At 44.4% G+C, this 24,308-nt stretch overlaps 1 protein-coding gene across 2 annotated transcripts in view; it reads right to left on the reverse strand.

Annotated features, from left to right (window-relative positions):
- PIH1D1 (PIH1 domain containing 1) overlaps positions 1 to 24,308 on the reverse strand; it is an 80,947-nt gene that overhangs the window by 50,618 nt on the left and 6,021 nt on the right. For both annotated transcript variants that reach the window (XM_077457010.1, XM_077457009.1), the window contains exons 3-6: positions 14,263 to 14,329; positions 13,145 to 13,330; positions 8,686 to 8,747; positions 7,370 to 7,451 (exon numbers count right to left, since the gene is read on the reverse strand). In XM_077457010.1, the coding sequence (XP_077313136.1) occupies positions 7,370 to 7,451; positions 8,686 to 8,747; positions 13,145 to 13,330; positions 14,263 to 14,329 (397 nt within the window). The remainder of the gene's footprint in view (positions 1 to 7,369; positions 7,452 to 8,685; positions 8,748 to 13,144; positions 13,331 to 14,262; positions 14,330 to 24,308) is intronic.

Raw genomic sequence — 24,308 nt, forward strand, 5'->3', positions numbered from 1 at the left:
TTCTGAGGCAGAAGCTGCTCTCAGAAGGAGGTCGTCTAGGTAACCCACGATTGTGATCCCACGTTGCCTTAACAGTGAGAGAATTGGAGCCAACGCTTTGGTAAAGACTCGGGGTGCTGACTCCAGGCCAAAAGGGAGAGCCATAAACTGGTAGTGCTCTTCCAACTGTAAATTGCAGAAACCTGATGCCTGAGGCATATGGGTACAAGTATGCGTCCTGGATATCCCCGATGGAGTGCAGCAAACACGGAGCGAACTGATTCCATGCTGAACCTTTGCAGTTTCACAAAGCTGTTGAGCGCCTTCAAGTCCAGGATTGGACGTACCCCTCCCTTTTCGGCGACTACAGATTGGAGTAGAATTCCTGAAACCTTTCCAGCATCGGTACAGGTACTATCATCCCGTGCAGTAGCAGGTCCTGTACTGTCCTGAACACGGCTTCCCGATGAGCCGGCAGTAGAGGTAGGTTGGAGGGAAAAAATAAATAAATAAAAAAATCTGTTTTTTGGTGGACAAGAAAGAATCTCTCTTGTATACCGATTAAACCAGTTCGCAGACCCATTGGTCAGACAGTAGAGAGGCCCAGGAGCTGCCAACTCCCGAGAGTCGGGCGGGGGCAAACCTTCATGTGATAACATTTTTGCTTGCAGACTTGTTTGGCTACTGAAACCAGGGACGCTTTTGTCCTTCAGCAGGTGCCTTGTTGGACTTACCTGCTTACCTGCCGACCCGGGCAGTCGAAAAAGCAGTTTTTGGAGCTGAAAAAGGAGGGCCCTTGCCTACAGTGTGGCTCCTTAACCTTCCTGGACTGTGGGAGCAACGTGCTCTTCCCACCGATAACATTTTTTTAATAATGTCATCCAGTGAAGCTCCAAAAAGCCTCTCACATTGGAAGCACAGATCAGCCAGTGCTTTTTTAGATACCTGGTCCACAGACCAGCATTTCAGCCAAATCAGGCACCGTAGCACCACTGCTGATACTGATGCTCTAGAGAGCAGGGGGATCGTATCCAGGGCTGCATCACAGACATACTTAAAGGCCATCCACCAAGTAGTCTGGCAGCTCTACGCAGACCAGGGGAGAATGTTGCTTCTCTAATTCACGGTGCAACAACTCCCATCAGTAATCTGCTGACCCCACCACTGTAAACATGGACCGGGCCACTGCCTCGGCCCTCCTGTCGGCAGGGTCCAGTCTACCGGAATCGTGGTTACTTTATTTAACCTGGATACCGGGGTGGGGTGGGAGGGGGGGGGGGGGGGGTACAATGACCGGAGGAGACATGCACCGCAATTCTTCTTGGGACTGAAAAGGCCCCTTGCAGGCTTCCCCATTCCTTGTAGATGAACTTATCAAAATAAGTAAAATATGGAAACACTTCAGACATGCGGGCCGGTTTGCGGGACCCAAGAGGGACCGCCACCTGAGCAGAGGTTTCTGCTGCATCCTGTATCTTCAGTGTATCCCGCACCGCAGTGATAAGTGCTCCTACTAGCGCTTTTTCCTGCGCTAACCCGGACACAGAGTCATTCTCACTGTCTGAACGGTCCGGGTCCGCATCCTTCGACACGTCAGAACAGGGGGCACCAGTCACCGCGGGACCCGAGTCTGAATCAGGTCTCTTCCCAGAAGATTGGGGGGGGGGGTTACCCCCCTTGCCCCCGCACGCCGATTCCACCCTGGCAACAAAAGGTAACCAGGATAAAGCGTCCATAGGCTACGCATTTTGGGCAGGTGAGCCGGATGCAATAGCAGGGATGTCTGGGGAAGAAGCGCCAGATGACGCCATGCTGACCCTCACTCACCTGCCACAACTTAGGGACTTAAGGCAAGCTACACAAATCCCACCCTCCGAGCTGCTCACAGACTGAGGGGCCCCTCTGCAGGACTCACCACCCTGACCGAGTGCTGCGCTGTGCTGTCACTGATCGCTCTACCCTGTTTCAGTCACAAAGTGCTCAGAGTGAAAACCGCGCTGTTCTGAGGTACACGGACCCAGCACAAGAGGTAAAAAGTGCTGAGGCTACAAGAAAATAGCTGCCGGCTGTCCTTCGCACAAAAATCTCCATGAAAATGGCCACCAAACCTTCTAGAAAATGTCTGACAGCCCATACACTGCATAGACTACAGGAAAATGGCCACAGCCCGCGCGGCCTTTCCTGAGGTAAATTTACACTCAGGTACCTCACAGCGAAGAAAAAAGGGACAGAAAAGTAAAAAAAAAAAAAAAAAAAAAAAAAAAAAAGGACCCCAACAGACAGTGCAGCCTACTGCCAAAGCCCGGAGCCCCCCCCGGCCTAGGTACATACACCGCACCTCATGTCTAGTCACACAGCGGTCCCAGCAGGGAATGAGGGACCCCCTAGTCGACCTCTCAGGGAATGCCCAGCTGCTCTATCCTCCCGAGGCAGGGAGAGCCGATTGTAGAAAAAAAAAAAAAAAAATCTTAGGACCAATGGTCCCCTCAGGGAGCCAGGTCCTTCTACACCAGAGGTCTCAAACTAGCGGCCCTCCAGCTGTTGTAAAACTACAAGTCCCATCATGCCTCTGCCTGTGGGAGTCATGCTTGTAACCATCAGCCTCACAATGCCTCATGGGACTTGTAGTTTCACAACAGCTGGAGGGCCTTCAGTTTGAGACCCCTGTTCTACACTATGCAGAAAAAAAAAACTGAGCTGCAGGAAGCAGGGTGAGGGGTTATAGCCAGAGCGACCAACCCCTAGGCGGTGCTGTGCAGTTTTGCTATTTTTACATGTGTTATATGTTCTGCCAGTCCTCTCCTGAAGGTGGTGTGATAACCCCAAGGTCAAGAATTGAAGGAACTGTGCCCGTCAATGAACGAAAGAGAAATGTATTTTATTGCGATAACGGTTTTCAATTTTTTTTTTTAACAAATAAATATCTGGAAAAGCGTGATGTGCATTTGTATTCAGCCCCCCCCCCCCCCCCAAATACTTTTCAGAACCACCTTTGTCTGTAATTACAGCTGCAAGTCTTTTTGGGGATGTCTCTACCAGCTTTGTACATCTAGAGAGTGACATTTTTGCCCGTTCTTTGCAAAATAGTTCAAGCTCTGTCAGAATGGATAAAGAGAGTCTTTGAACAGCAATTTTCAAGTCTTGCCACAGATTCTCAATTGGATTTAGGTCTGAACTTTGCTTGGGCCATTCTAACACATGAATATGCTTTGATCTAAACCAGCTCTGGCTGCATGTTTAGGGTCGTTGTCCTGCTGGAAGGTGAACCTGCACCCCAGTCTCAAGTCTTTTGCAGGCTAACAGGTTTTCTTCTAAGATTGCCCTGTATTTGGCTCCATCCATCTTCTCATCAATGCTGACAAGCTTCCCAGTTCCTGCTGAAGAAAAGCATCCCCACAATATGATGCTGCCGCCACCATGTTTCACGGTGGGGATGGTGTGTTCAGGGTGATGTGCAGTGTTAGTTTTCCACCACACATAGCGTTTTGCTTTTAGGCCAAAATGTTACATTTTGGTCTCATCTGACCAGAGCACCTTCTTACACATGTTTGCTGTCCCCCCCCCCCCCCCCCCCATGGCTTCTCGCAAACTTCAAATAGGACGACTTATGGCTCTCTTTCAACAATGTCTTTCTTCTTGCCACTCTTCCATAAAAGCCAGATGTATGGAGTGCACGACTAATAGTTGCCCTGTGGACAGATTCTGCCACCTGAGCTGTGGATCTCTGCAGCGCCTCTAGTGTTATTGTGGGCCGCTTGACTGCTTCTCTGACTAATGCATTCCTTGCCGGCCTGTCCGTTCAGGTGGATGGCCATGTCTTGGTAGGTTTGCAGTTGTGCCATACCCTTTCCACTTTTAGATGATGGATTGAACAGTGCTCTGTGAGATGTTTAAAGCTTGGGATATATTTTTATAACCCAATCCTGCTTTAAACATCTCCACAACTTTATCCCTGACCTGTCTTGTGTGTTCATTGGCCTTCATGATGCTGTTTATTCACTAAGGTTCTCCAACAAACCTGAGGGCTTCACAGAACAGCAGTATTTATACTGAGATTAAAGTACACACTTGTGGACTCTATTTACTAATTAGGTGACTTCTGAAGGCAATTGGCGACACTAGATTAGTAAAGGGGGCTGAATGCAAATGTATGTCACACTTTTCAGGTATTTATTTGTAAAACATTTTAAAAAATTATTTTCACTCCACTTCACAATTATGTGCCACTTTGTGTTGGTCTATCACATAAAATCCCCCAAAAAATATATTTATGTTTTTGATTGCAACATGACGAAATGTGGAAAAGTTTCAAGGGGTATGAATACTTTGTCAAGGCACTGTAATGCTGCATAGAAACTAATCCGCTTCCAGGTATTATTGTCAAAGCCTAATTGAACAAGCTGAACTTAGAAGTTGATTGGCTACCATACACAGCTGCACCAGATTCCGAGTGCACTAGTTTTATCAAACCGGAAGAGGAGTGCTCTGTCCTCTATTCTGATAGCAACAAGTGAGACAAAAGCAATATTGTTTGTTTTAATGGTATTACTTCTAGTTCAGACATCCTGGTTATGGCTGCATGACACATCTTTCTTGCTGGAGAATGATCACCAACATATTTTTGTTCTGGTACTGTCCGATTATGACACTGTCATACCTCTGTATATTCTACAGTGCTATTCCACCGTGATATTCCAACATTAGCCATTGCTCCCAATTTGACAAGCGTCTGGGTCCCCAAACTCACTCACTGCATTCAGGGACATGGGGCTCAATTCACTTAACAAATATTGCATGCAATATTTGGATCACATGACTCATTTCATATTGCCATATTGAAAAAGTGAATTTACCTGTGAACACGTGCATCCTATGCGGGCAAACAGCTCTTCTGAACAGATGTATACTTACGCATGTGTGAACAAGGTTTTAATCTTACACCGCTGTCAGTGCCACTATGTCATGCATGCACTCATTCCCTTCCTACGTTTGGAGTATGGAGGGTAAGAAAATAATTTGTTCTAGTGTGAACTTTTTATCTAGCTTGTTTTTTTTGTGTCTATTATTATTTGCTACATAGAAAACTGGAGTATGCTTCCAATATTCTTCCAGGACAGGACAAGAGAGACAAATGCTACCCCCTACAGTACAGTAAAAATGCTGCAAAAAAAAAATGTAAAAGGAAGTTCTTTTGCAGTACTGGTCAGTAAAAGAATGAGAACTGAAAAGACGTATATCAAGAAAAAGGGTGAAGGAGGTGGCAAAGCAACATGCCATGGCCTTTAGGGTGAAGGTACCGTTTACACAAAGCATGAGCATCCTCTCACCAGTGTTCCTTGCCATGTAGCTCTTTTGCAAGAAGGAAGCACAACAACTGACCAGTGTACAAGAAAATACTATTTTTGTTTGACAGTGTATTTTATCTGTCTCGGAGAGGCAACTGGAACTTACTGTTTACTCTCAGAAGATTTATAAAATTTCAACCCACAAATTCATTAGAGTTAAAGTGTTACTAAACCCAGAATCTTGCATTCACCATAGATGGTCTTCCACAGTACACAGAACATGGAAATGCAATTATTTTAGTAAATATAAACTGCTAAATACCTTTTCTCCTCAGCAGTTACAGCAGTCTTGTGACTTCTTAGCCCCTGTACACACGGTCGGAGATTTCGAACAACCAAATCCGTCGGATTTTGTCCGTCGGACCTTGTCCGAAACTGTTGCATACACACGGTCGGACTAAGTTGTCGAAAAATCCGATCATTCAGAACGTGATGACGTAATTTCGTTACGATGGGACTACATTCAGGCTAGTAGCCAATAGCTTTGATGTAGGAATTTGATCTGAGCATGCGTGGCACTTGGTCCGATAAAATTCTCTACACATGATCGGAGTATGTCCAATCGAACCAGTTGGTCGGGAAATATTTCCAACATGTTGGAAAATTGGGTCAGACGGATCTTCCGACGGAATCAGTCCGATGCATACCACACACAGTCGGATTATCCGACAACACGGTCCAATAGGACACATTCCGACGGATTCTCCGACCGTGTGTACAATGGCTAACAGGTTCTGGTTAAAACCTGTAGGAGGAGTTTTCATTCTCCACGGATTGTCCTATGAGGCTGCAGGACCCCTGACCCTCTGTCTGGACAGTGCTGCTTTGCATGTGATCAGCACAGTGCCAAACAAAAAAACTCTCTAGTAATACACACCAAACTGAGCATGTGCAGCTTGCCCGCGATGCTCTGTTCTATCAGAAGATGGTTTGGGGACTGTGGAAGGAGGGGAGTATCACAGAAGACAGGATCAAACAGCCTTTTACACATTGCAAAGGATTAACCCATTGGGTTCCACAGTGAGTAAACCAAGCATGCTTTATTGCATATACAGACTGAGTTTACTGTTGTGGGTTTAGTAACACTTTAATGGCCAGCTCCACCCTTCTGAAAAGGTTTCATGTTACACCGATTTTTAAGGACATCTAATTTTCTTGGGCATCTCATTTAAGAATTTCTAATGAAAAGAGACATAGGAGTGTCCCAAGTTCTTGTTGCTTAAAGAAAATAACCTTTGGCTGTTACTACTGCATTAGCAAAAAGGGTCAATCACAGAGAAACAGAAACGGTCAAGAAATTATATGTGGAAGGACACTGCTTTTCCAATACAAGAAGCCCGTGGTGATGATCCGAACATACACAAACATTGCCAGGGAAGCTCCAGCTCAAGATAAAACTCAACACGCAGCATATTCTACTGCTGACTTAAAGAGGAAGTAAACCCTGATGGGTTTACTTCCTCTTTCATTCCCTGCAAAGGCAAAGCATAATGGACTACTATGCATCGCATAGTAGACCATTATGTGTCACTTACCTGACACAGGAGCCAGCGATGTCACCGCTGTCCCCTGTAGTCCGTCGCATCCATCTTTTCGGTGGGGTCTCGCAGCTCCGCCGTTGTCATTCGGCGGAGCCGCGATGACGTCACTCCCGCGCATGCGCACGGGAGCCGACACGCGCGGCAGCTCCGTTGTTGGAAATGCCGCGCTCAGTGCGTGCCTGTCTTCGGGCAAATATCTCCTAAACCGTATAGGTTTAGGAGATATTTCTTGGACCTACAGGTAAGCCTTAATCTAGACTTACCTGTAGGTCAAAGTAGTGTGTAAGGGTTTACAACCACTTTAAAGACATCAAGTCTAATTTTTAAAGTATCGACTGGAATAGGGAGATTAGCTTCCCCATAATGATGTTCCTTTAAATTCTTTACTTGTACCAAAAATATTGCTGATTTTGAGCTTGTTCCATTTTTATTACAATATTATGTATCATAAAGAGGTAGATTACAATTAGGTGGCATAAGAACGACAACAGTTCAGTTTATTACCTCTAGAAAGTTCCAGTGCATATTTGTTTTCTAAACCTTCCATTGCCACTGTGATGAAGAATTCCCTGAAAAGTTCATTATTCTAAAGAAAAAAAAAAAAAAAAGAAAAAGCCATCAAATTCCAAAAAAGGCCACATGGACTTTTAAGGTGCCCCAAAAAGTAACACACGAAAGAATACATAATTAAACATTGCAAGGAGAATAACTCATATTACACTTTATTAATACCGCAGGATTAAAAACGAGTCCATCAAAAATACATGAATTTTTTTTTTGATGTAGCAAGGCCCACAGTGCTGCACATTACTTATAATTAGAGATGGGCCAAACACCCCTCGGATCGGTGTTCGCACCAGAGCTTCCAAACATAGCAAAAGTTTGCACCCGAACAGCGAACACCATTGAAGTCTATGGGACCCGAATGTGAGAAATTAAAAGTGCCCATTTTGAAGGCTTATATGCAAGTTATTGGCCATAAAAAGGGTATCAATGCAAAAAAAAACAAAAAAACTCTTAAAATAAGTTTTTAAGGGAGCAGTGATTTTAATGACTCTTGTGAAACAATAAAAATGAAATTCCTTCAAAAATAGTGCCGGGGGGTCCCCGTAGTCTGCCTGTAAAGTGGCACATCTGTACCATGGGAGGGGGACTATGCCCTCCACCTTAAAGCACCTTGTCCTCATGTTGATTTTTTAATTTTTTTCACATTTTGGAGTGGGGCTCCCCTTAAAATCCATACCAGATTTGAATGGCCTAGTATGGCTTCAGGGGGTGACCTCCACGGCTCCCTCCCCCCCCCCACACTTTTTTTATTGCCGGAATTTTTATTTTTTTATTCAGTTGTCAGCGTGGAAAGGCCCATTGACAGCTGATGACTTAAGGATGCCCCGATCCTTAACAACCAGCTTTCACTGTGCCCTGATTGGGCAGAGCTTTGCCCAATCAGGTCTAAGAATGCACTCTGCAGCGCCCCGCAAATTCGGGTGTTTGCCGAACAGGCAAACTTAAGGCCAAACTTTTGCTCGGTCTGAACCGTTCGCCCAACACTACTTATAATCATACACAATATAATTCCTTAGTGTACAGGAGCATTTCAGGGATGGCTGTTATTCCTCAACATGTTTCGCAGGAATGCTTCTTCAGGACAGTTTTCGCTACCAAGGAAAAAGGATATATACACACGCAAGACAATTTGATATACATAAATGTACAAATGCAATATATGCTGTGATAGGGACCTAATACAATAACCATAACTTTTAAATATTAACCATCGATGATCAGAGAAGGTTACAAATACTGATGTTATAGAATACCTTAATCTTGTCAAAGAAAGAACTGTTTATCACAATGTCATAGGCTGTGCAACCACTTCCACCTGTAAAAAAACAAAAACAAAAAAAAAGAGAATATATTTTAGGTGCTTTCAATTACAGCTTCTTCACAGCAAAGGGTCCTTTCACACTGGCGATCCGCCCGACGGACTCAACTTTGCTCAGCGGGGGATCACACCGCTGATCCCTGCTGAGCAGGCGGATGACAAGTCCATCTCTGCTTACTGTGCAGAGGCAGACCTAGCAGAGCCCTGCCCTCCTCTATGGGGAAATCGGATGAAAAACTGACCACCTGTCCATTTTCATCCGATCCAATCCGCCAGACGAAAGAAAAATAGGGTCTCCACATGTCTGGATCTTATGGACAGGATCAGATCGTGGCAGGTGTCAGCGGACATGTCCCCACTGACATCCGCTTTTCCACCCAAGTGCAGCTCCTCCCTCCACCAATTCCCTTTATACTTACCCAAGCCCCATCTCGATCTAGCAATGTGCATGAGAGCAGAGGCTCTCTTTCTCTCCTTATTGGCTCAGAGACAGCAGTGGAAGCCATTGGCGTTGATGTCAATCACAGCCAGTGAGGAGGGAGTGTGGTTGAGCCCCCTGTGTGTCAATGGACACACAGAGCAGAACTTGGGAAGGAGCACACGCGAGTGCCCCCATAGCAAGTGGCAATATTCCTGCATCGTTTAACAAAATAAATGCATGTTTTTTACCTGAAAAAAAAAAAAAAAAAAAGTGTGTACCGTATATACTCAAGTATAGGTCGATCCGAATATAAGCCGAGGCCCCTAATTTACCACAAAAAAACTCGGAAAATGTATTGACTCGTGTATAAGCCGAGGGTGAGACATCCCTGTGTCCATCCCTGTGTCCCGTCCATCCCTGCCTACCTGTGCCAATCTGCAGCCTCTCCTCCTCGTCTGACAGACGGAGGCCATTCCACTGTTCAAAAGCCGCGCCTCTCTGTCTGTGATAGGCGGAACACTCAATTTCCCAGCAGTCAGTGTTCCGCCTATCACGGACATCCTCTCATCCTCGTCTGTAGTATGAGAATGAGCGGTTGTCCGTGATAGGCGGAACACTGACTGCTGGGAAATTGAGTGTTCCGCCTATCACAGACAGGGAGGCGCGGCTTTTGAATAGTGGAATGGCCGCCGTCTGTCTACCTGATCTCCGTGACTAGAGTATAAGCCGAGGGGGGCACTTTCAGCCTAAAAAAAGGGGCTGAAAATCTCGGCTTATACTCGAGTATATACGGTATGTATGAGATATATAAAAAAAAAATTCTCAAAAGGTGAACTTATGCTTTAATAAACCGGATTTACTGTACATTTAGTTATAGCAAATATGACATTTACATAAGTTTGTATATGTCTCATTTTGGTGGCCTAAATAAATTTTGAACAGAATATATATGACCAAACATCTGTCAATTACCCATTTAAAAGAAAACATCATTCCTTAATTTTGTTTGACATTCATTTTCATTTTTAAATAGGGGAAAAAAAAAAAAAAAAAAAAAAAAAAAAAAGTGTCAAACCAATGCTAAATGCTTCTATATAAAGCACTAAAAGAAAAACATCGAAGCAAATTGCCTTCCTATGCTGTGAGGCTGTTGCATATGCCTAATGGTCTGTTTAATCATCTGACACAAAGAATCTAAAAGACCTGCCGGAGCAATGGTCCCAGGTCTGGGATACCAAGTCATGCTCTCAAAATGCTATGGCCCTGGAAGCGAACTACAAACTATTATATAGTTGGTATTTGATCTCAACCAAAAAGTACACCCGGGACACACAGGAGCCCGCTTCTGAGGGTGCCCGGGTCTGCCCAGCAGAACAGTAAACTTCTAATCTTGTATTCGTTTGAATTGGTGCTTTAGAAGTTTGTATGGTTAGGGCCTCAGCAGGCAGCATCAGGATTGAAGTGCCAATAGAAGAGCCAACATATCTTATACCTACAGGCATCCAGCAGGTATAAGATATGTTGGCTCTTCTGCTGGGCACTTCATTCCTGATGCTGCCTGCTGAGGCCCTAACCATACAAACTTCTAAAGCATCAAACTAATAAAAGATTAGAAGTTTACGGTTGTACTGGCCAACATCCCTATAATAAAAAGATATATAGCAAAAGGAATCCCAATTAAATAGGACTTTAATGATGGCTCAGACAGTACGTTGTCTAAAAATGTTTAAATGTCTAAAAAATAAAAACTTTTTTTTTTTTTTTGCGATTGCAATAAAGAATTAAAACCAGTACAATATATAAAAAATTCCTCATATAGGAATAAAAATCCACAAGGGTACAGTATAAGTATACTTGTTTGTACATAGTTTGACAAGCAGAGATCGCATAGAAACATCAAATCCTATAAAGTTTATACATTCTTAGACAACATACTCTAGGAGTCATTAAAAGGAGCTGTAAAGTCAGAAGGTTTTTTTTTTTTATCTTAATGCATTCTATGCATTAAGATAAAAATCCTGTGCGCAGCAGCCACTCCAGCACCCAATACTTACCTGAGCCCCATCTCTGTCCAGCGATGACCACAAGTGTCTCAGCTGCCCGAGACTCTCTCTCCCAAATGGCTGAGACACAAGCAGCCCCGCCACTGGCTCTTGCTGCAGTCAAAGTCAGTCAGCCAATTAGGAGAGAGAAAGTACACAGGTAGCTGTGGCTTGGCTGGGGTGCCCCCATAGCAAGCTATTTGCTGTGGGGACAATCAACAGAAGGGACGGGCCAGGAGCACAGGAGAGGAACCCGAGAATAGAAGGATCCAGGCTGCTTGTGCAAGTTCACTGCAACAGAGCAGGTAAGCATAACATATTTTTATTGGGAAAAAAAAAACACAACAAACACTTTAAAGTGCCATTTAATGGGGATTCCTTTTGCTATATCAATTCAAACTAATGACCCATGTCCTCAAGGCAACCAAACAATTCATAACACAAGCTTGGCCATCTCACTCTATTAGCTCAATAGCAGCAGTAAAAATAGGCCCCCATAAGACCTTTATGAATGAAAAACTAACAGCGAGATTGACGGACAAAATGGCTCCCCTGCAGTCTCCGTGTGAAAGCCCGAGTGATTTCACAGCGAGGCGATGCGCTGGCAGGATGTTAAAAAAAAAAAAAAAAAAAAAAAAAAAAGGTCCTGCAAGCAGTGTATCCAAAGCTCCTCCACCACTCCTGCCCATGAAAATGAATGGGCACCGCTGCTGAAGCGCCTACAAAGTAATTCAACAGCGGCGCTACATGGGTACATTTAACCCCTTCATCGGCCGCTAGCTGGGTTATAAGCGCCCCGCTAGCAGCCGAATAGCGCCGTTAAAACTAGCAGCGTTTTACCGTCAATGCCCGCTCCAGTGTGAAAGCAGCCATAAGTAATAAGTGATACAGAAAAATGTTAAATTTAAACATGAAACAAAACAAACCTCCAATCAGTTCATGTATATGTATAATTGAGATGGGGGGAAAAAAAAAAAAAAAAAGGGTTAACTTTATGGTTTAGTTTTTTTTTTTTTTTATTCATTTGTGTATTTTTTTCCCCCCCAAAAAAAAGCGTTTGAAAGACCGCTGCGAAATGCGCAAATGCCATTGATAAGTATAAACATTGTATATCTTTAGCTTCTTTTCTCAGACTTGGCAGGCTGCCCAGATAGGAGAAACAAGTCCTCCATGGAAGTCTTTAGGCAACTTGCATTGACTTCCATTACAGAAGTCAATTGCAAGTCACGCTGAAATTTTTAATCAGCCTTTTTTATCAGCACAATCGGCCGATGCCAAATATCAGTTGATATATCAGTTGAAATATCGGTTGACCTCTAATTTAGACCATGAGCTAGTTGACCAGCGATGTCTGCTTTTTCCTTGGGAGACTTACACAAGATGTGGGTTGTCCCCCCCTTCCCCATTTCCTCTCCTTACCAACACCTCCCTCTCTTTTTCTTCCTCCTTTGAATCAATTCTTCAGTATCGAGATATATATTAGAAATGATAACTGGTATTCAAACTGTGTGTTTATCATTTCAAGTACTGTATATCCATGACTCCAGATGTCCTCTGTACAGCAAGCCGTTCCTATTAGACTTGGTAAACTCCCATTTGAATTGAAATGACACGGCACCTGATTTAATCTGTTTTCTCCCTGTATTATGCTTCAATAAAAATTATTGAAACAAAAAAAAAAAAAAAAAAGGGAATAATAGACCTGCTTCTGCCTCTGTGTGTAATATGGAAAGCCCCCTTTCCCAGACTGCACATGCAATTAAAATGGGCCCTCATCTTATTGGTGCTTACAACTCTTTGCAGGACCAAGTCCAAACAATGAATCACAACAGAAATCAGTTGGGTAGGATCCCTCAGTATACAAAATCAACGTTTCAGGCAAATGCATGACAAATTATAAGGAACAAGGTCTCCATAATAAAATATCTTACTATTGTCTACTTCAACATGGGGTTCTCCAATGCTCATAGGGACACGATATCCAGAGGGATCATCCGATTCCAAGATCGCGACAAGCTCCTGCTCACTGAGGTCTGGGGCTGCTGGGATTTGACTGGACTTACAGATGTTAATAAAGATCTTTTCATTTTTTGATGTGTGAGTCTTTATGCAAAAACCTGATTAGGAGGAAAGAAAAATAACACATGGGAGGAAATCAAATATTTTCATACAACACTATACTTAGGAGGAACAAATAAATGGGTTTTGAACAAAAAGTTCAAAGGGGAGTTTATATAAGCAATTTGTTTCTCAATCACTGAAGACATTATGTCAGGGCTCGACAAATCCCAGGCACCAAGTTGCCATGGCGACTAGAAATTGCATCCTGGCTCCTGGGCTTTTGTTAGGCCATTCACTGTTGCCAAGATGCGCAATTTATATTTCCCCAACGCAAGGCACATGCAGTTCCAGGCATGGGGCAGGTATTTTCTTTCTACATTTAGCCCTGCTGCGAGCAAGCAGTTGGTCTCACTTCTTAGCTGGGAGCATTTGGGCGGTTCTGCTGCCATCCGATTACTTCCACACATGTGTATAAAGAGCCCCTCTCCATGTATCCCAAGCACCGCTTGCCCAGTTGTGGGCCTGGGACTGGCATAGCAGGCGCCGTGGGGTAGAAGGGAGGGAGGAGAGCGGGGACACATCTGCTTTCTTCTCAATCTTGTTCTTGACCCAGAAGCGTTGTGTATGATGTCTCTTCCGGGTCCCAATTGACGGTTTCCCTGGAAAGAATGTAATGCAGTGTGATCTGCACTGCATTACATTCAGTGGAGCACAAAGGAGACACGTGGGGTCTTTTAGACCCTGCATGGCTCATTAAAAAGAATCTGTCACCAAAAAAATCACCTAGGGGACTCTTTGCATGAAAACCTTGACTGCAGTTTACATACTACATATCACCGCTCACAAACTGGCTCCTAAATATTTCAGCTGGATTTAAAGCAAATTTGTCAAGCCTTGCATTATGTAAATTATGTTTTGATGTTCTATAGTAGCTGTGGCTAAATATGTGCATTTTACAACTACCCCGATACCTAAGAATAACACTTACCAGGTTGGGGTCGGATTTGTTTTGATCCCTGTGGGATTGGTAGCCTATTTTGTATTTCTTGCTTTGCCTGCAACGATATAAGGTATAGTGAAAAGTCAAAAATGTATTTTAAACAAGTATGTGCACAGCAATGTGGTTCAGGTGCTTTCCCTCACATATTAGGATACCAAAAACAAACATGAACTGTATAGGATCAGTTTTTTTTTTTTTATAAAATCTTTATTTTCTTCATAGATTTCACATTTCAATTCGTTACACCCCTATATTATCTTTAACAGTTATATCTTACAATATTTTCAGTTTACACCATGTGGATTCTCATTTTTAATTTATCCATTTCCCCCTCCCCTATCTTAATTATCATCTACCCCCTTAAAAAAAAAAAAAAAATGTATAATACACTTTGATCTGGGAGTCCTATCGCACCTTTTCCTTTAAGAAGTGCCAAGATGTTTGATGAATTCTTGCTGGTTTCCCAGCCCAAATAAACTTCAAAAATCTTAATCTAAGATGTCTTGGAAAGCTTGGGGGTGGAGGGGGTGGAGGGGGGTCTTAATTGGCAAGGTCTGTATTAAAATACAAAAGTCTTGGCATCACGTTCAGCTTAATAATATTAAAGTGGTTGTAAACCCTTACAAACCACTTTGACCTACAGGTAAGCCTAGATTAAGGCTTACCTGTAGGTCCAAGCAATATCTCCTAAACCTATATGGTTTAGGAGATATTTGCCCGAAAACAGGCACCGCTGTCTACGGCGCATGCGCCGTAGACAGCGGCGCAGGCGCACTGAGCGCGGCAGTTCCAAGAATGGAGCTGCCGCATTTGTCGACTCCCGTGCGCATGCGCGGGAGTGACGTCATCGCGGCTTCGCCGAATGACAGCGGCGGAGCTGCGAGACGCCACCAGCAAGATGGATGCGGCGGACTACAGGGGACAGCGGCTACTTCGCTGGCTCCTGTGTCAGGTAAGTGACACATAATGGGCTACTATGCGATGCATAGTAGTCCATTATGCTTTACCTTTGCAGGGAAAAATAAGAGGAAGTAAACTCATCAGGGTTTACTTCCTCTTTAACCACATAAAAATTTCCTTATCCCATTTCTGAAGATAAAGTTTGATCTGTCTTGCCAATGGTATGTAGTTGAGTTCAAACAGCTTATTTCAATTCTTTGACATTTTTGTTCCTAAGTAGCTTATGTATGAATTTGTCCATCTGAAATCGAATTGTGTAGATATCACCTGTAGGAGGGACGCATTTATTTCTATCCCCATTGCTGCCGATTGCTGCCATTGCTGCTCTCCTCATATTGACTTTCTTTCAAGAGTGTTTCATTTAACTTCCAACGCCACTCTCTAGGTTCTGTCTCCCCCAACTCTAATGTACAGCTTGTCAAAGCATGATCTGATAGCGTGAATGGGCCAATTAAGGCTTCTACCAGAGATGTAATCATATTCTGGGAAATTAGAAAATAAATAATTTCTAGAATAGGTCTTATACTTTCATGAAAAGAATGTATAGTCCCTGTTCTGTGTATGGACTGCCCTCCAACTGTCAATTGGCTGCTATTCTTGCATCATTCTCTTTGCTTTCTTTAATTTGACATATGACAGATGAGATGAGCCTTTTGACGTAACCTTCATTGGGTCTAAAGCCATATTTAGATCACCTCTCACCACTAGAATTGCCTCTTTTTGTTGTACAGTCTGTAAATATATTTCTAAAGAGTTTACTTGGTCTTCATTTGGCAAATATAAATTTACCAATCCAACTTTTTGACAACCCAGAGTTTCCTTTACTATGAGGAGGCGACCTTCCTCATCAGTATGTACCCCCAATTCCTTCTATGGTATCTGTCTTGCTATTAAAATAAACACCCCACAAGATTTCAAATTCTGTGATGTACTATGGTATACCGTCGAATAATAGTGATTTTCACTCCATGGGATTTTATCCCTTTTAAAACGTGTCTCCTGTAGAAAAATAGTTTGGGATTTAAGTCTACCCAGTTACGTCATTAGTCGTGTCCGTTTCTCTGGGATATTTAATCCCATTACATTGTATGATGTAAAAAATATCTTCGTCATTTTTATAGTTGGTCAGATCCGAGAGGGGGGGGGGGGGGGGGGGGGAAGAGGAGGGACAGAAGAGAAAGGAAAAAAAACAAAAACAAAACAAACAAACAACCCCCCCACCTCTTCTAATAGGTGATTGACTAATTACAAATCCGGAACAGTCAAAAACACATACCCCAATGCCTCCGACTTTTCCTCCACCTGGAGGGGAGGCGTTTAATATGGGGGTGTTGGTGAACAAAAAAGGAGTCTGTGCACCAAAATCGCACTCAGTGCTCTCCACACCTATCGTAATTATTTTTCTACCACACTCATTTTCCTCCTTATTCTTATCAACAAACATATTCTCACAATTATTGCTTTTTGCTGTGCGTTTTGATTTTTGCGCACATGATTTTACGGCAATTTGTGTTTTTTGCATTTTTTCGGGGCAGATTAAAAAACACAAATTGCTGCAAAAACGCATTACATTCTTTTCTGCAGCTTCTCCACTAAAGTATATTGAACCAAAAAAGTCCCTGACCCATTCCAAATATGCAGCAGCTGAAAAAAAAAAAAAAAAAGCACAGATATGAACGTGTCCCATAGGAAACTATGTAAATGAACTGTAGTGCGTTTCTGCAAAAAGCACCAATAAACACATAGAAGTGAAACAGGCCTAAGACGTTTAGTAACATAATGGGGTTAAAAAGACTAAAATTAGCCCTTTATAGTACAAAAAAAAAAAAAAAAAAAAAAAAAAAAAAAAAAAAGGCAGATAATCACTACTGGAAATGTTTTTTTTTTTTTTTTACTGCAGAACAGTGAAAGTAATATTTACAGTAGTGATTATATTTTTGTACTATAAAAGGGCTCATTTTATTATTATTTTTTTTTTAAAACCCCACTATGTTACTGGCCGATTAATCGATTATGAAAATAGTAATCAATTAATTTCATAATCGATTAGTTGTTTCAGCCCTAGTTTACTCCCTCTGAGTTATACCCCCTTTCTGTTGTTCTGTTATTCCCTTTGTTGAAAAAATGCTTTCTTCCCCTGCTGTTAAAAGATCTTTCCAGTTGGTTACCTTGATCATTTCTGACCCCAAAAATTGAAAACGTTCCGGTAACTGTTCTGGGTCATGTAAAATAAAAACGGGAGTCCCTCCTTTTTGATCAGGGAGATTGGGTATCCCCAACGATATGTTGCCCCTTTAGATAACAGGTGATCTAGTAGTGGTTGCAGGAGTCGTCGTCTGTCTTTTGTCTGTTGACATAGATCTGAGAAAATTTGTATTTCCCGTTTATCAAACTCCACTGGGCTCTTTCGCCATGCTGCCCTTATTATCTCTTCCTTTATTTTATAAAAATGTTCTCTGCAGAGAACATCTCTAGGAGTTTTCTGAGGGATTTTTTGGAATGCAGGAATCCTATGTACACGATCTAACTTGATCTGAGTGTCAGGGGGATTATCTAGCAATTCATTAAAAATACTCAGTACAGTTCCTCTTAATTCTGCAGCTGACACCTTTTCTGTAATACCCTTTATTCGTAAATTGTTTCTTCTACTTCTATTCTTGGATAATTCAAATTGTAACTGTAGAGTAACCATTCTCTGATGTTGCTCCTTAAATTTTTTCTCAAATTCCTCTATCCATGTATCCGCTTTATTTTGGGATAGTTCACAAATGTGTCGTTTATGATCTATTACCTTCATTTTCATCTTTACCTAACCCATTTCCTCCCTTAAAGGGGCCCAACAGATTACACATTAGCACCTGTATATCCTTCTTTGTAGGGAGAGCTTGGATCAGTTGTCTAAGACCCCACTCTCCCTCTGCTTCCCGTAAGTCATCATTTGGGGTGAGGCAGGAAATGTCTCTGATAGTAGTAGTAAGAATGACCTTCCACTTTGGTCTGATCGTCCTACTCTTGTGCCCTTCGCCGTCCGTGTAAGTGTGGTTTTGGACGTCTCCGCTGTGTCCCAGCGTTGTTGGAGCTGAGTAGCGGTGTGCAGAGCGGTGTCGGCGACTGTACCATCCTCCGCTATGCTGTCCCCTGCCTTCTCCGCTGTGTACCCTCCGCTTCTCACTAGGTACCTAGTTTTTCTATTGAAAAAGCCCATGGCGTGCAAACACACCCAAAAAACTTCCACCCGGTGCATAAAAAAAGTGCACACACATAAAGAGTGAAACACTAAAAAGTGCAGACGGGTGCCTGATGTCCTCCAAAAGAAGGACCATACCCTGATCCCCCGGGGCGTTAGGCTACAGACAGGGACTGAGGTACCAGACTCAACAAGTGGGCCCCGGACGAAACCGGAAGCCCTCCTTTCCCCGGGAGGACTGCCGAAACAGAACCTCCTAGGTACTTGGTACTGTGGGGGCTTCCCCGAAGGTAGGCCCCCCCTCATGGAGATTGGACCAAGCCATAAGGCCTATGTCCGCTCTCCCAGAGACTTTCAGGATTGGTCCGAGGACCGACACCCTACTCATCAAACGTGCAGTGACAGACTGTGACAAAAACACACACAAATAAAATAAATAAAAAGTGAGGAAGGGATAGTGAAGAGGAGAGTGAAAAGTGGCCATTGTGCAATACAATGGCCGGCCCTCCGGCCAGGAATCAAAAATTCCTCTGGTCCTAGCCAAAAGGCCGGGCCCTAGAGGCAGGTGTAAAAAAAGCGTGTAATGGTGACGTGACCTAGGTGCCTAAATCAAAGTGCAGACGCACAGTGAAAGAAGGCACCCCTGGACTGCCACTCCAGGGGCACATCACCATGGGCTTTCCAACAAAAGCATCCCCGACAGCCCAGCCCAGACCACGACAGCCCCCACCACAGCCAGAAAGGCATGGAGATCAGCGAGCTTAGTGAGACCCTTTGCCATCAGGTCAAACCCTCACTCCCGTCACTCCTACCTAATTATATTCGAAAGGTACAGGCCGCCCCTCTGCTGGAACAGAAGAGCTAAGCATTCCCTCCCAAAAAACTGACTGGGGCTAAAGCTGCCACAATCCAAGCCGGTCTGCCAGGGTCCCCTCCCCTGGCGCCGACCAGTGGTTCTCCGCCCTCATCAGGAGGTTTCCCGAACCGGCTACAAACCAGTCCGGGTCACCTTTACACCAACAGGCTTTGCATAGCAACCGCCACCCCTACTCCACCTCGCCGTAGAGCAGGGACGGTAAACTAGCGCCACCTATTGGCAACTGATAAGAACAGATACTACACTTGTGATGTATGAGCGGGCGGGTGTATTTGTCACTCCTGTCTTCCGCCCACAGCCTGGCATTATCTGCTAGTTCCTCCCGGTCAAAACGCTGTATGGAGAACGCCGTTACGAACGCAGCCACCACTCACTAGAGCCTCACTCCTCCATGCTCAGTACGCACGCCCCAGGAGGTGAAAAGCCAAAATGCATTTTAACAAGTATGTGCAAAGCAATGCAGTTCAGGTGCTTTCTCCCACATATTAGGTGACCAAAAACATGAATTGTATAGGATCATTTTGACATTTCCTTTCTTTGCAATCCTACAGTTCACTAAAGCTGGTTACAGACATTTTGGTCAGGCATGCTGGCACAGGCCATCCGCACGCGGAGGTCTTTAGAACTAGCTTTGGCAATAAAGAGCAATGCCTGTGTTGCACAGGCATTACTGTTACGGTTGTGTGGAGAAAATACTGCACACCATCTTGTCTCTGGCTTACTACAGGGACAATAGCAGCCTGGTAAGGTTTTATATCCTGCTAATATACGTTCTCTAGCAAAATGCTGTGTCTAGGAGCAGTGATTTTTGAAGTGAAAGCAGAAAAATAAAAAATTACTTCCAATATAGTGCCGGGGGGGGGGGTCCCCTTAGTTTAGTGGTCTATTCTCATGACCCAATAAGTCAGTGGATCAACAGCTCTCCATCTCTGTTTTGGCTTCGAGGTAATCATCCACCAAGTGATGCAGATGCCGCCGATGGGATGTGGAACCTGACAGCCCTGGGCGGCGAAGACTAAAAAAAAATCCGAAATGCCTCACTTAGGTGGGCGCCTTCTCCAATGCTTCTCTCTTGACCAACAGAAGACTCAAAACTAAGTTTTCCATGACACTGCAATCTACCTGAGTCAGGAAAAACATTCTATAAAATCCTCTTTAACAAGTCCTCAAGAGACATTATCTTCTGCACTGTGGGGGCGAGATGTGTTCTGAGACCTTCCCCTTATAACTGTGGTCAAGGAGGGTTGCAAACCAGCAATCATCCTCCTCTATGCCATGTATTCTTGGGCAACCTCATGCTTCAAAGCGAGCAAAAGTACTCATGTGCCTCAAATTTGCAGAGGTTTGAGAAGCAGACTCCTCAGGGTCACAGCATCTGGAACTTCCTCCTCCTAACCATGTACTACTCCCAAGGGTCCTGGAGTTTGAAAAACCATTGCTTACAGATTGACGCAGGTCTTCCTCTTCTTCAAAGCATATGAAAGTGCTAGAATTCTCCCCCCCTCTCTCCTCCTGTGTGTTCTGTGACATAGGAATGATGGCGTCTGGATAAAGTGGGCCTTAAGAGGAAAGGAAGTCCTCCTCTTCCTCCTGCTGCTCTGCCTCCAGTGCCCTGTCCATAATGCCACACACAGTTTGCTCCAGCAGGAACACAACAGGGATTGTGTCACTGATGCATGCACTACCACTGCTCAACATCCTTGTGGCCTCCTGGTAATGGCGAGTTCCACCTGGTGGGCATGTCACAATTCAGGCGTTTTACGGCAGGTGGAATTCCCAGCCAACCGAGCACTGGCAGTGTATGACCGCCTGAAATTGCTACAGATTCTTCTGGCCTGCTTTAGTACATCTTGCAACCCTGGGTACGTACATAGGAAACGCTGCACCAAATTGAGGACATGTTCCAGGCATGGCATGTGTGAACTTTCCCTGTCTGAGGGTGGACAGGAGGTTTGAGCCATTATTGGACACCGCCATTCCTGGCTCCAGCTGGCATGGTGTGAACCCCCTCTGGGCCTGTCCCTGCAGAGCTGCAAGAATCTCTGCTCTGGTGTGGATCCTGTCCCCTAAACACACCAGCTGAAGCACTGCATGGCAACTTTTAGCCAGACTCTGGGAATAGCCCTTTGAACGCTTACAGGTCTGGCATCACCACCAGCTGTATCGAGATGTGTGGGCACAACAAGCTGCAGCACCAAACCCTGTCCTGCATCCTTTCGAGTTGCAAGCAGCGTTACCCAGTGTGCTGTGAACAAAATATATTGTCCCTACCCATACTTGCTGGACCACGTGTCAGCAGTAAGGTAGATTTCATGGCTGCCTGCCTTGCCCAACCATGCCATAACATTCCCTTCCATGTGATGGTAGAGAGATGGAACAGCCTTATGTGAAAGGTAGTATCGACTGGGAATCTGCCAATGTGGTACAGCAAATTGTGCGAATTCACGTAAGGGGCAGAATCCACCAGGCTGAAAGGCAGACGTTGGAGAGCCAGCTTTGACAAGCTGGCATTCAGATGCTGGGCATGTGAGCGGCAGGGCCTGCATTTTGTTTTCCGCTGCAGCAGCTGGGGCTGAGAAATTTGCCGGCTACAGTCTACAGCTGGTGGTGTGTTGCTGGCGGATGTGCTGCTAGGACCTGGGACACCCTGTGCTATACCATCATCTGTCAGTGGAGGCTGCTCAGAGGTAATGACTCAGTATCGCAGGAGCAGACTGAAATGGGTAAGGAGGAGGAGGGACAGATTTGTGTCCCTTTTGTGTGGCTTTTAGATGCTCTTGCAAACGGGCGGAATGGTTGGACTTTAAATGCCTTGTTAAGCATGTGGTACCCAAATGGTTGGTGTTTTTGCCACATTTGATGTGCCCGAGACACAGTTTGCAGATAGCAACAGTGTTATCTGCTGCAGATGTGCTGAAAAAGGCCCAGACAGCTGAGTTTTGGGGAGTGGGCTGGGAGGTAACAGCTGCAGAATGGGATGGAATAGAGTGGCTGCTCTCTACTCTCTTGATGTCGGCCTCCTTGGTGTTGTGCCACCTCACCTTCAGTTTCCTCCTCTGCTCTATCTGGCACCCAAGTCGCATCAGTGACCTCATCATCTCCTCCACCTTCATCATCACTGGAGACAACCTGGCAATACGCTGCATTCATGTTCCCCAAGCCGCCAATTTGTCTGCCAATGTTCCTCCCCCTCTCTAGGCTCATGTTCCTGTAATCCTCAACCTCAGAATCCAGTAATGGCTGGTCATCAGTAAGGAGCAAGTGGCTGACGCTGTAGTAAAATAACTCAGCTGACTCCTTAATGGCTGATGTTGGGGCTATAGCAGGAATAGATGTGGACAAGGAGGCAGGTTTATTCACTCTGGCAACTGCAGGGGACTGCACACTTCTCTCTGCTTGCGTGACAGAGGATGAGGAAGGTTAAGTAAGCAAATCCACCAACTCCTCTGCATACTGTGGCTGGATAGCATGGGCAAACTCACTAAACAGAGGAAATTGTGCCCTGCCTGAGGACTGACCATCATGGCCACCTTTGTCTGTGGACTAGCTGTGACTGCCCATAGACAAGGGATTGGCATCCGTTTTGCTCCAAATGTTCAAAGTTGAGTAACAATCGTCTTGTGAGAGATGATAGATATCTCCCCCCCCCCCCCATTTTCCAAATGACCATTGTCACTAGAACTGAAAGTAATGGAAAATCCAACATGTTCAGTTTAGTCTACAGTAAAAGAAAATCTTCTACCGATTTTCCACTGGGACACTTATTGTTGCGACTACCGTTTAAGGCTTGGTTCACATACAAGCCGCATTCAACTCACAGCAGGGGTCCAGTTTCAAGTCCAATTTGAGCCCGAAATTTGGGCTGAATATGGACCTGAAATGGACCAAAAGATGCACAGCCTTTTTCTGCAAAATGCACCGGACCTGCTGCAGAGATATGTGAACCGACTCCATAGAGGTTCGGTCAAAATCTCCTGCATTTGCGAATTGGATGCGGAGTTCCCACACCCAATTCGCAATGGTGTGAACCCGGCCTGAAAGGAAAGGAATTATTTGATTTTGTAGAGTTTCTCTCACTTCCTGTTGCATCTGTGAGACAGGATGTGAATGGATATTTCCCCAATAGGAAACAGAGAGCAAACAAATAAACTAATGCCTCGTACACACGATCAAATAATCCGGCGGACCTGCTCCGCCAAACAATCCGCCAGACTTTATAACGAACGGACTTGGCCACACACGTACACTCCGAAAGTCCGGCGACTTCTAATGCGATGGCGTACAGCATGTACGACAGGACTAGAAATAGGAAGTTTAATAGCCAGTAGCTTCCTTCTCGTACTTGCTTCAGAGCATGCGTCATTCTTAGTCCACCGGACTAGCACACTGACGAACGGATTGTCCGCTAAAAGCCAAGTCCGGCGGACAAATTTTGAGTCAAAACTACTTTCTAAGTCCGCCAGACTTTCACGATGAAAAAGTCAGCTGGAGCCCACACACGATCTAATTGTCCGGCGTACTTCGATCGTGTGTACGCGGCATTACAGTGGTTTTAATCCATCCCTACACTATTCAAAACAGACTATGCATTGGCTATTACACTTGAACCGGTGTCAAAAGAATCTCCACCTTCACAGTCTTGAGCTGGTTATACACACACACACAGACTAATTTAGAGACAGTTTCAACCACTCATCTAGCTTGTGATTGAAAAAAATAAAATAAACAGTTTTGATTATTTCATTTTTTTGACTGAAATGGTCGATTGCAATTTGCAATGCTCTGTTCAGTCTTTCTCTGGTTGAAATTTCCTGAAAATTGCTGTGTGTATGACCATCATTGGACTATATGACTACACACGGGGGTCAAGAAATAGACAGCTGGCTGATGTCCTTATGATGTCATCCCAAGCAGAGAGGTCCACCTATCCTATGCCATTCCCCATATTGTGTACAAAAACAGCAGCAGAACATCATAAATCTGGGTGAACATGTCCTTAAAGCTGCTAGC

Source organism: Lithobates pipiens, unplaced genomic scaffold (genome assembly GCF_037356315.1).
Source record: "Lithobates pipiens isolate NorthernLeopardFrog02 unplaced genomic scaffold, aLitPip1_a1.2 Scaffold_27, whole genome shotgun sequence".
NCBI lineage: Eukaryota > Metazoa > Chordata > Amphibia > Anura > Ranidae > Lithobates > Lithobates pipiens.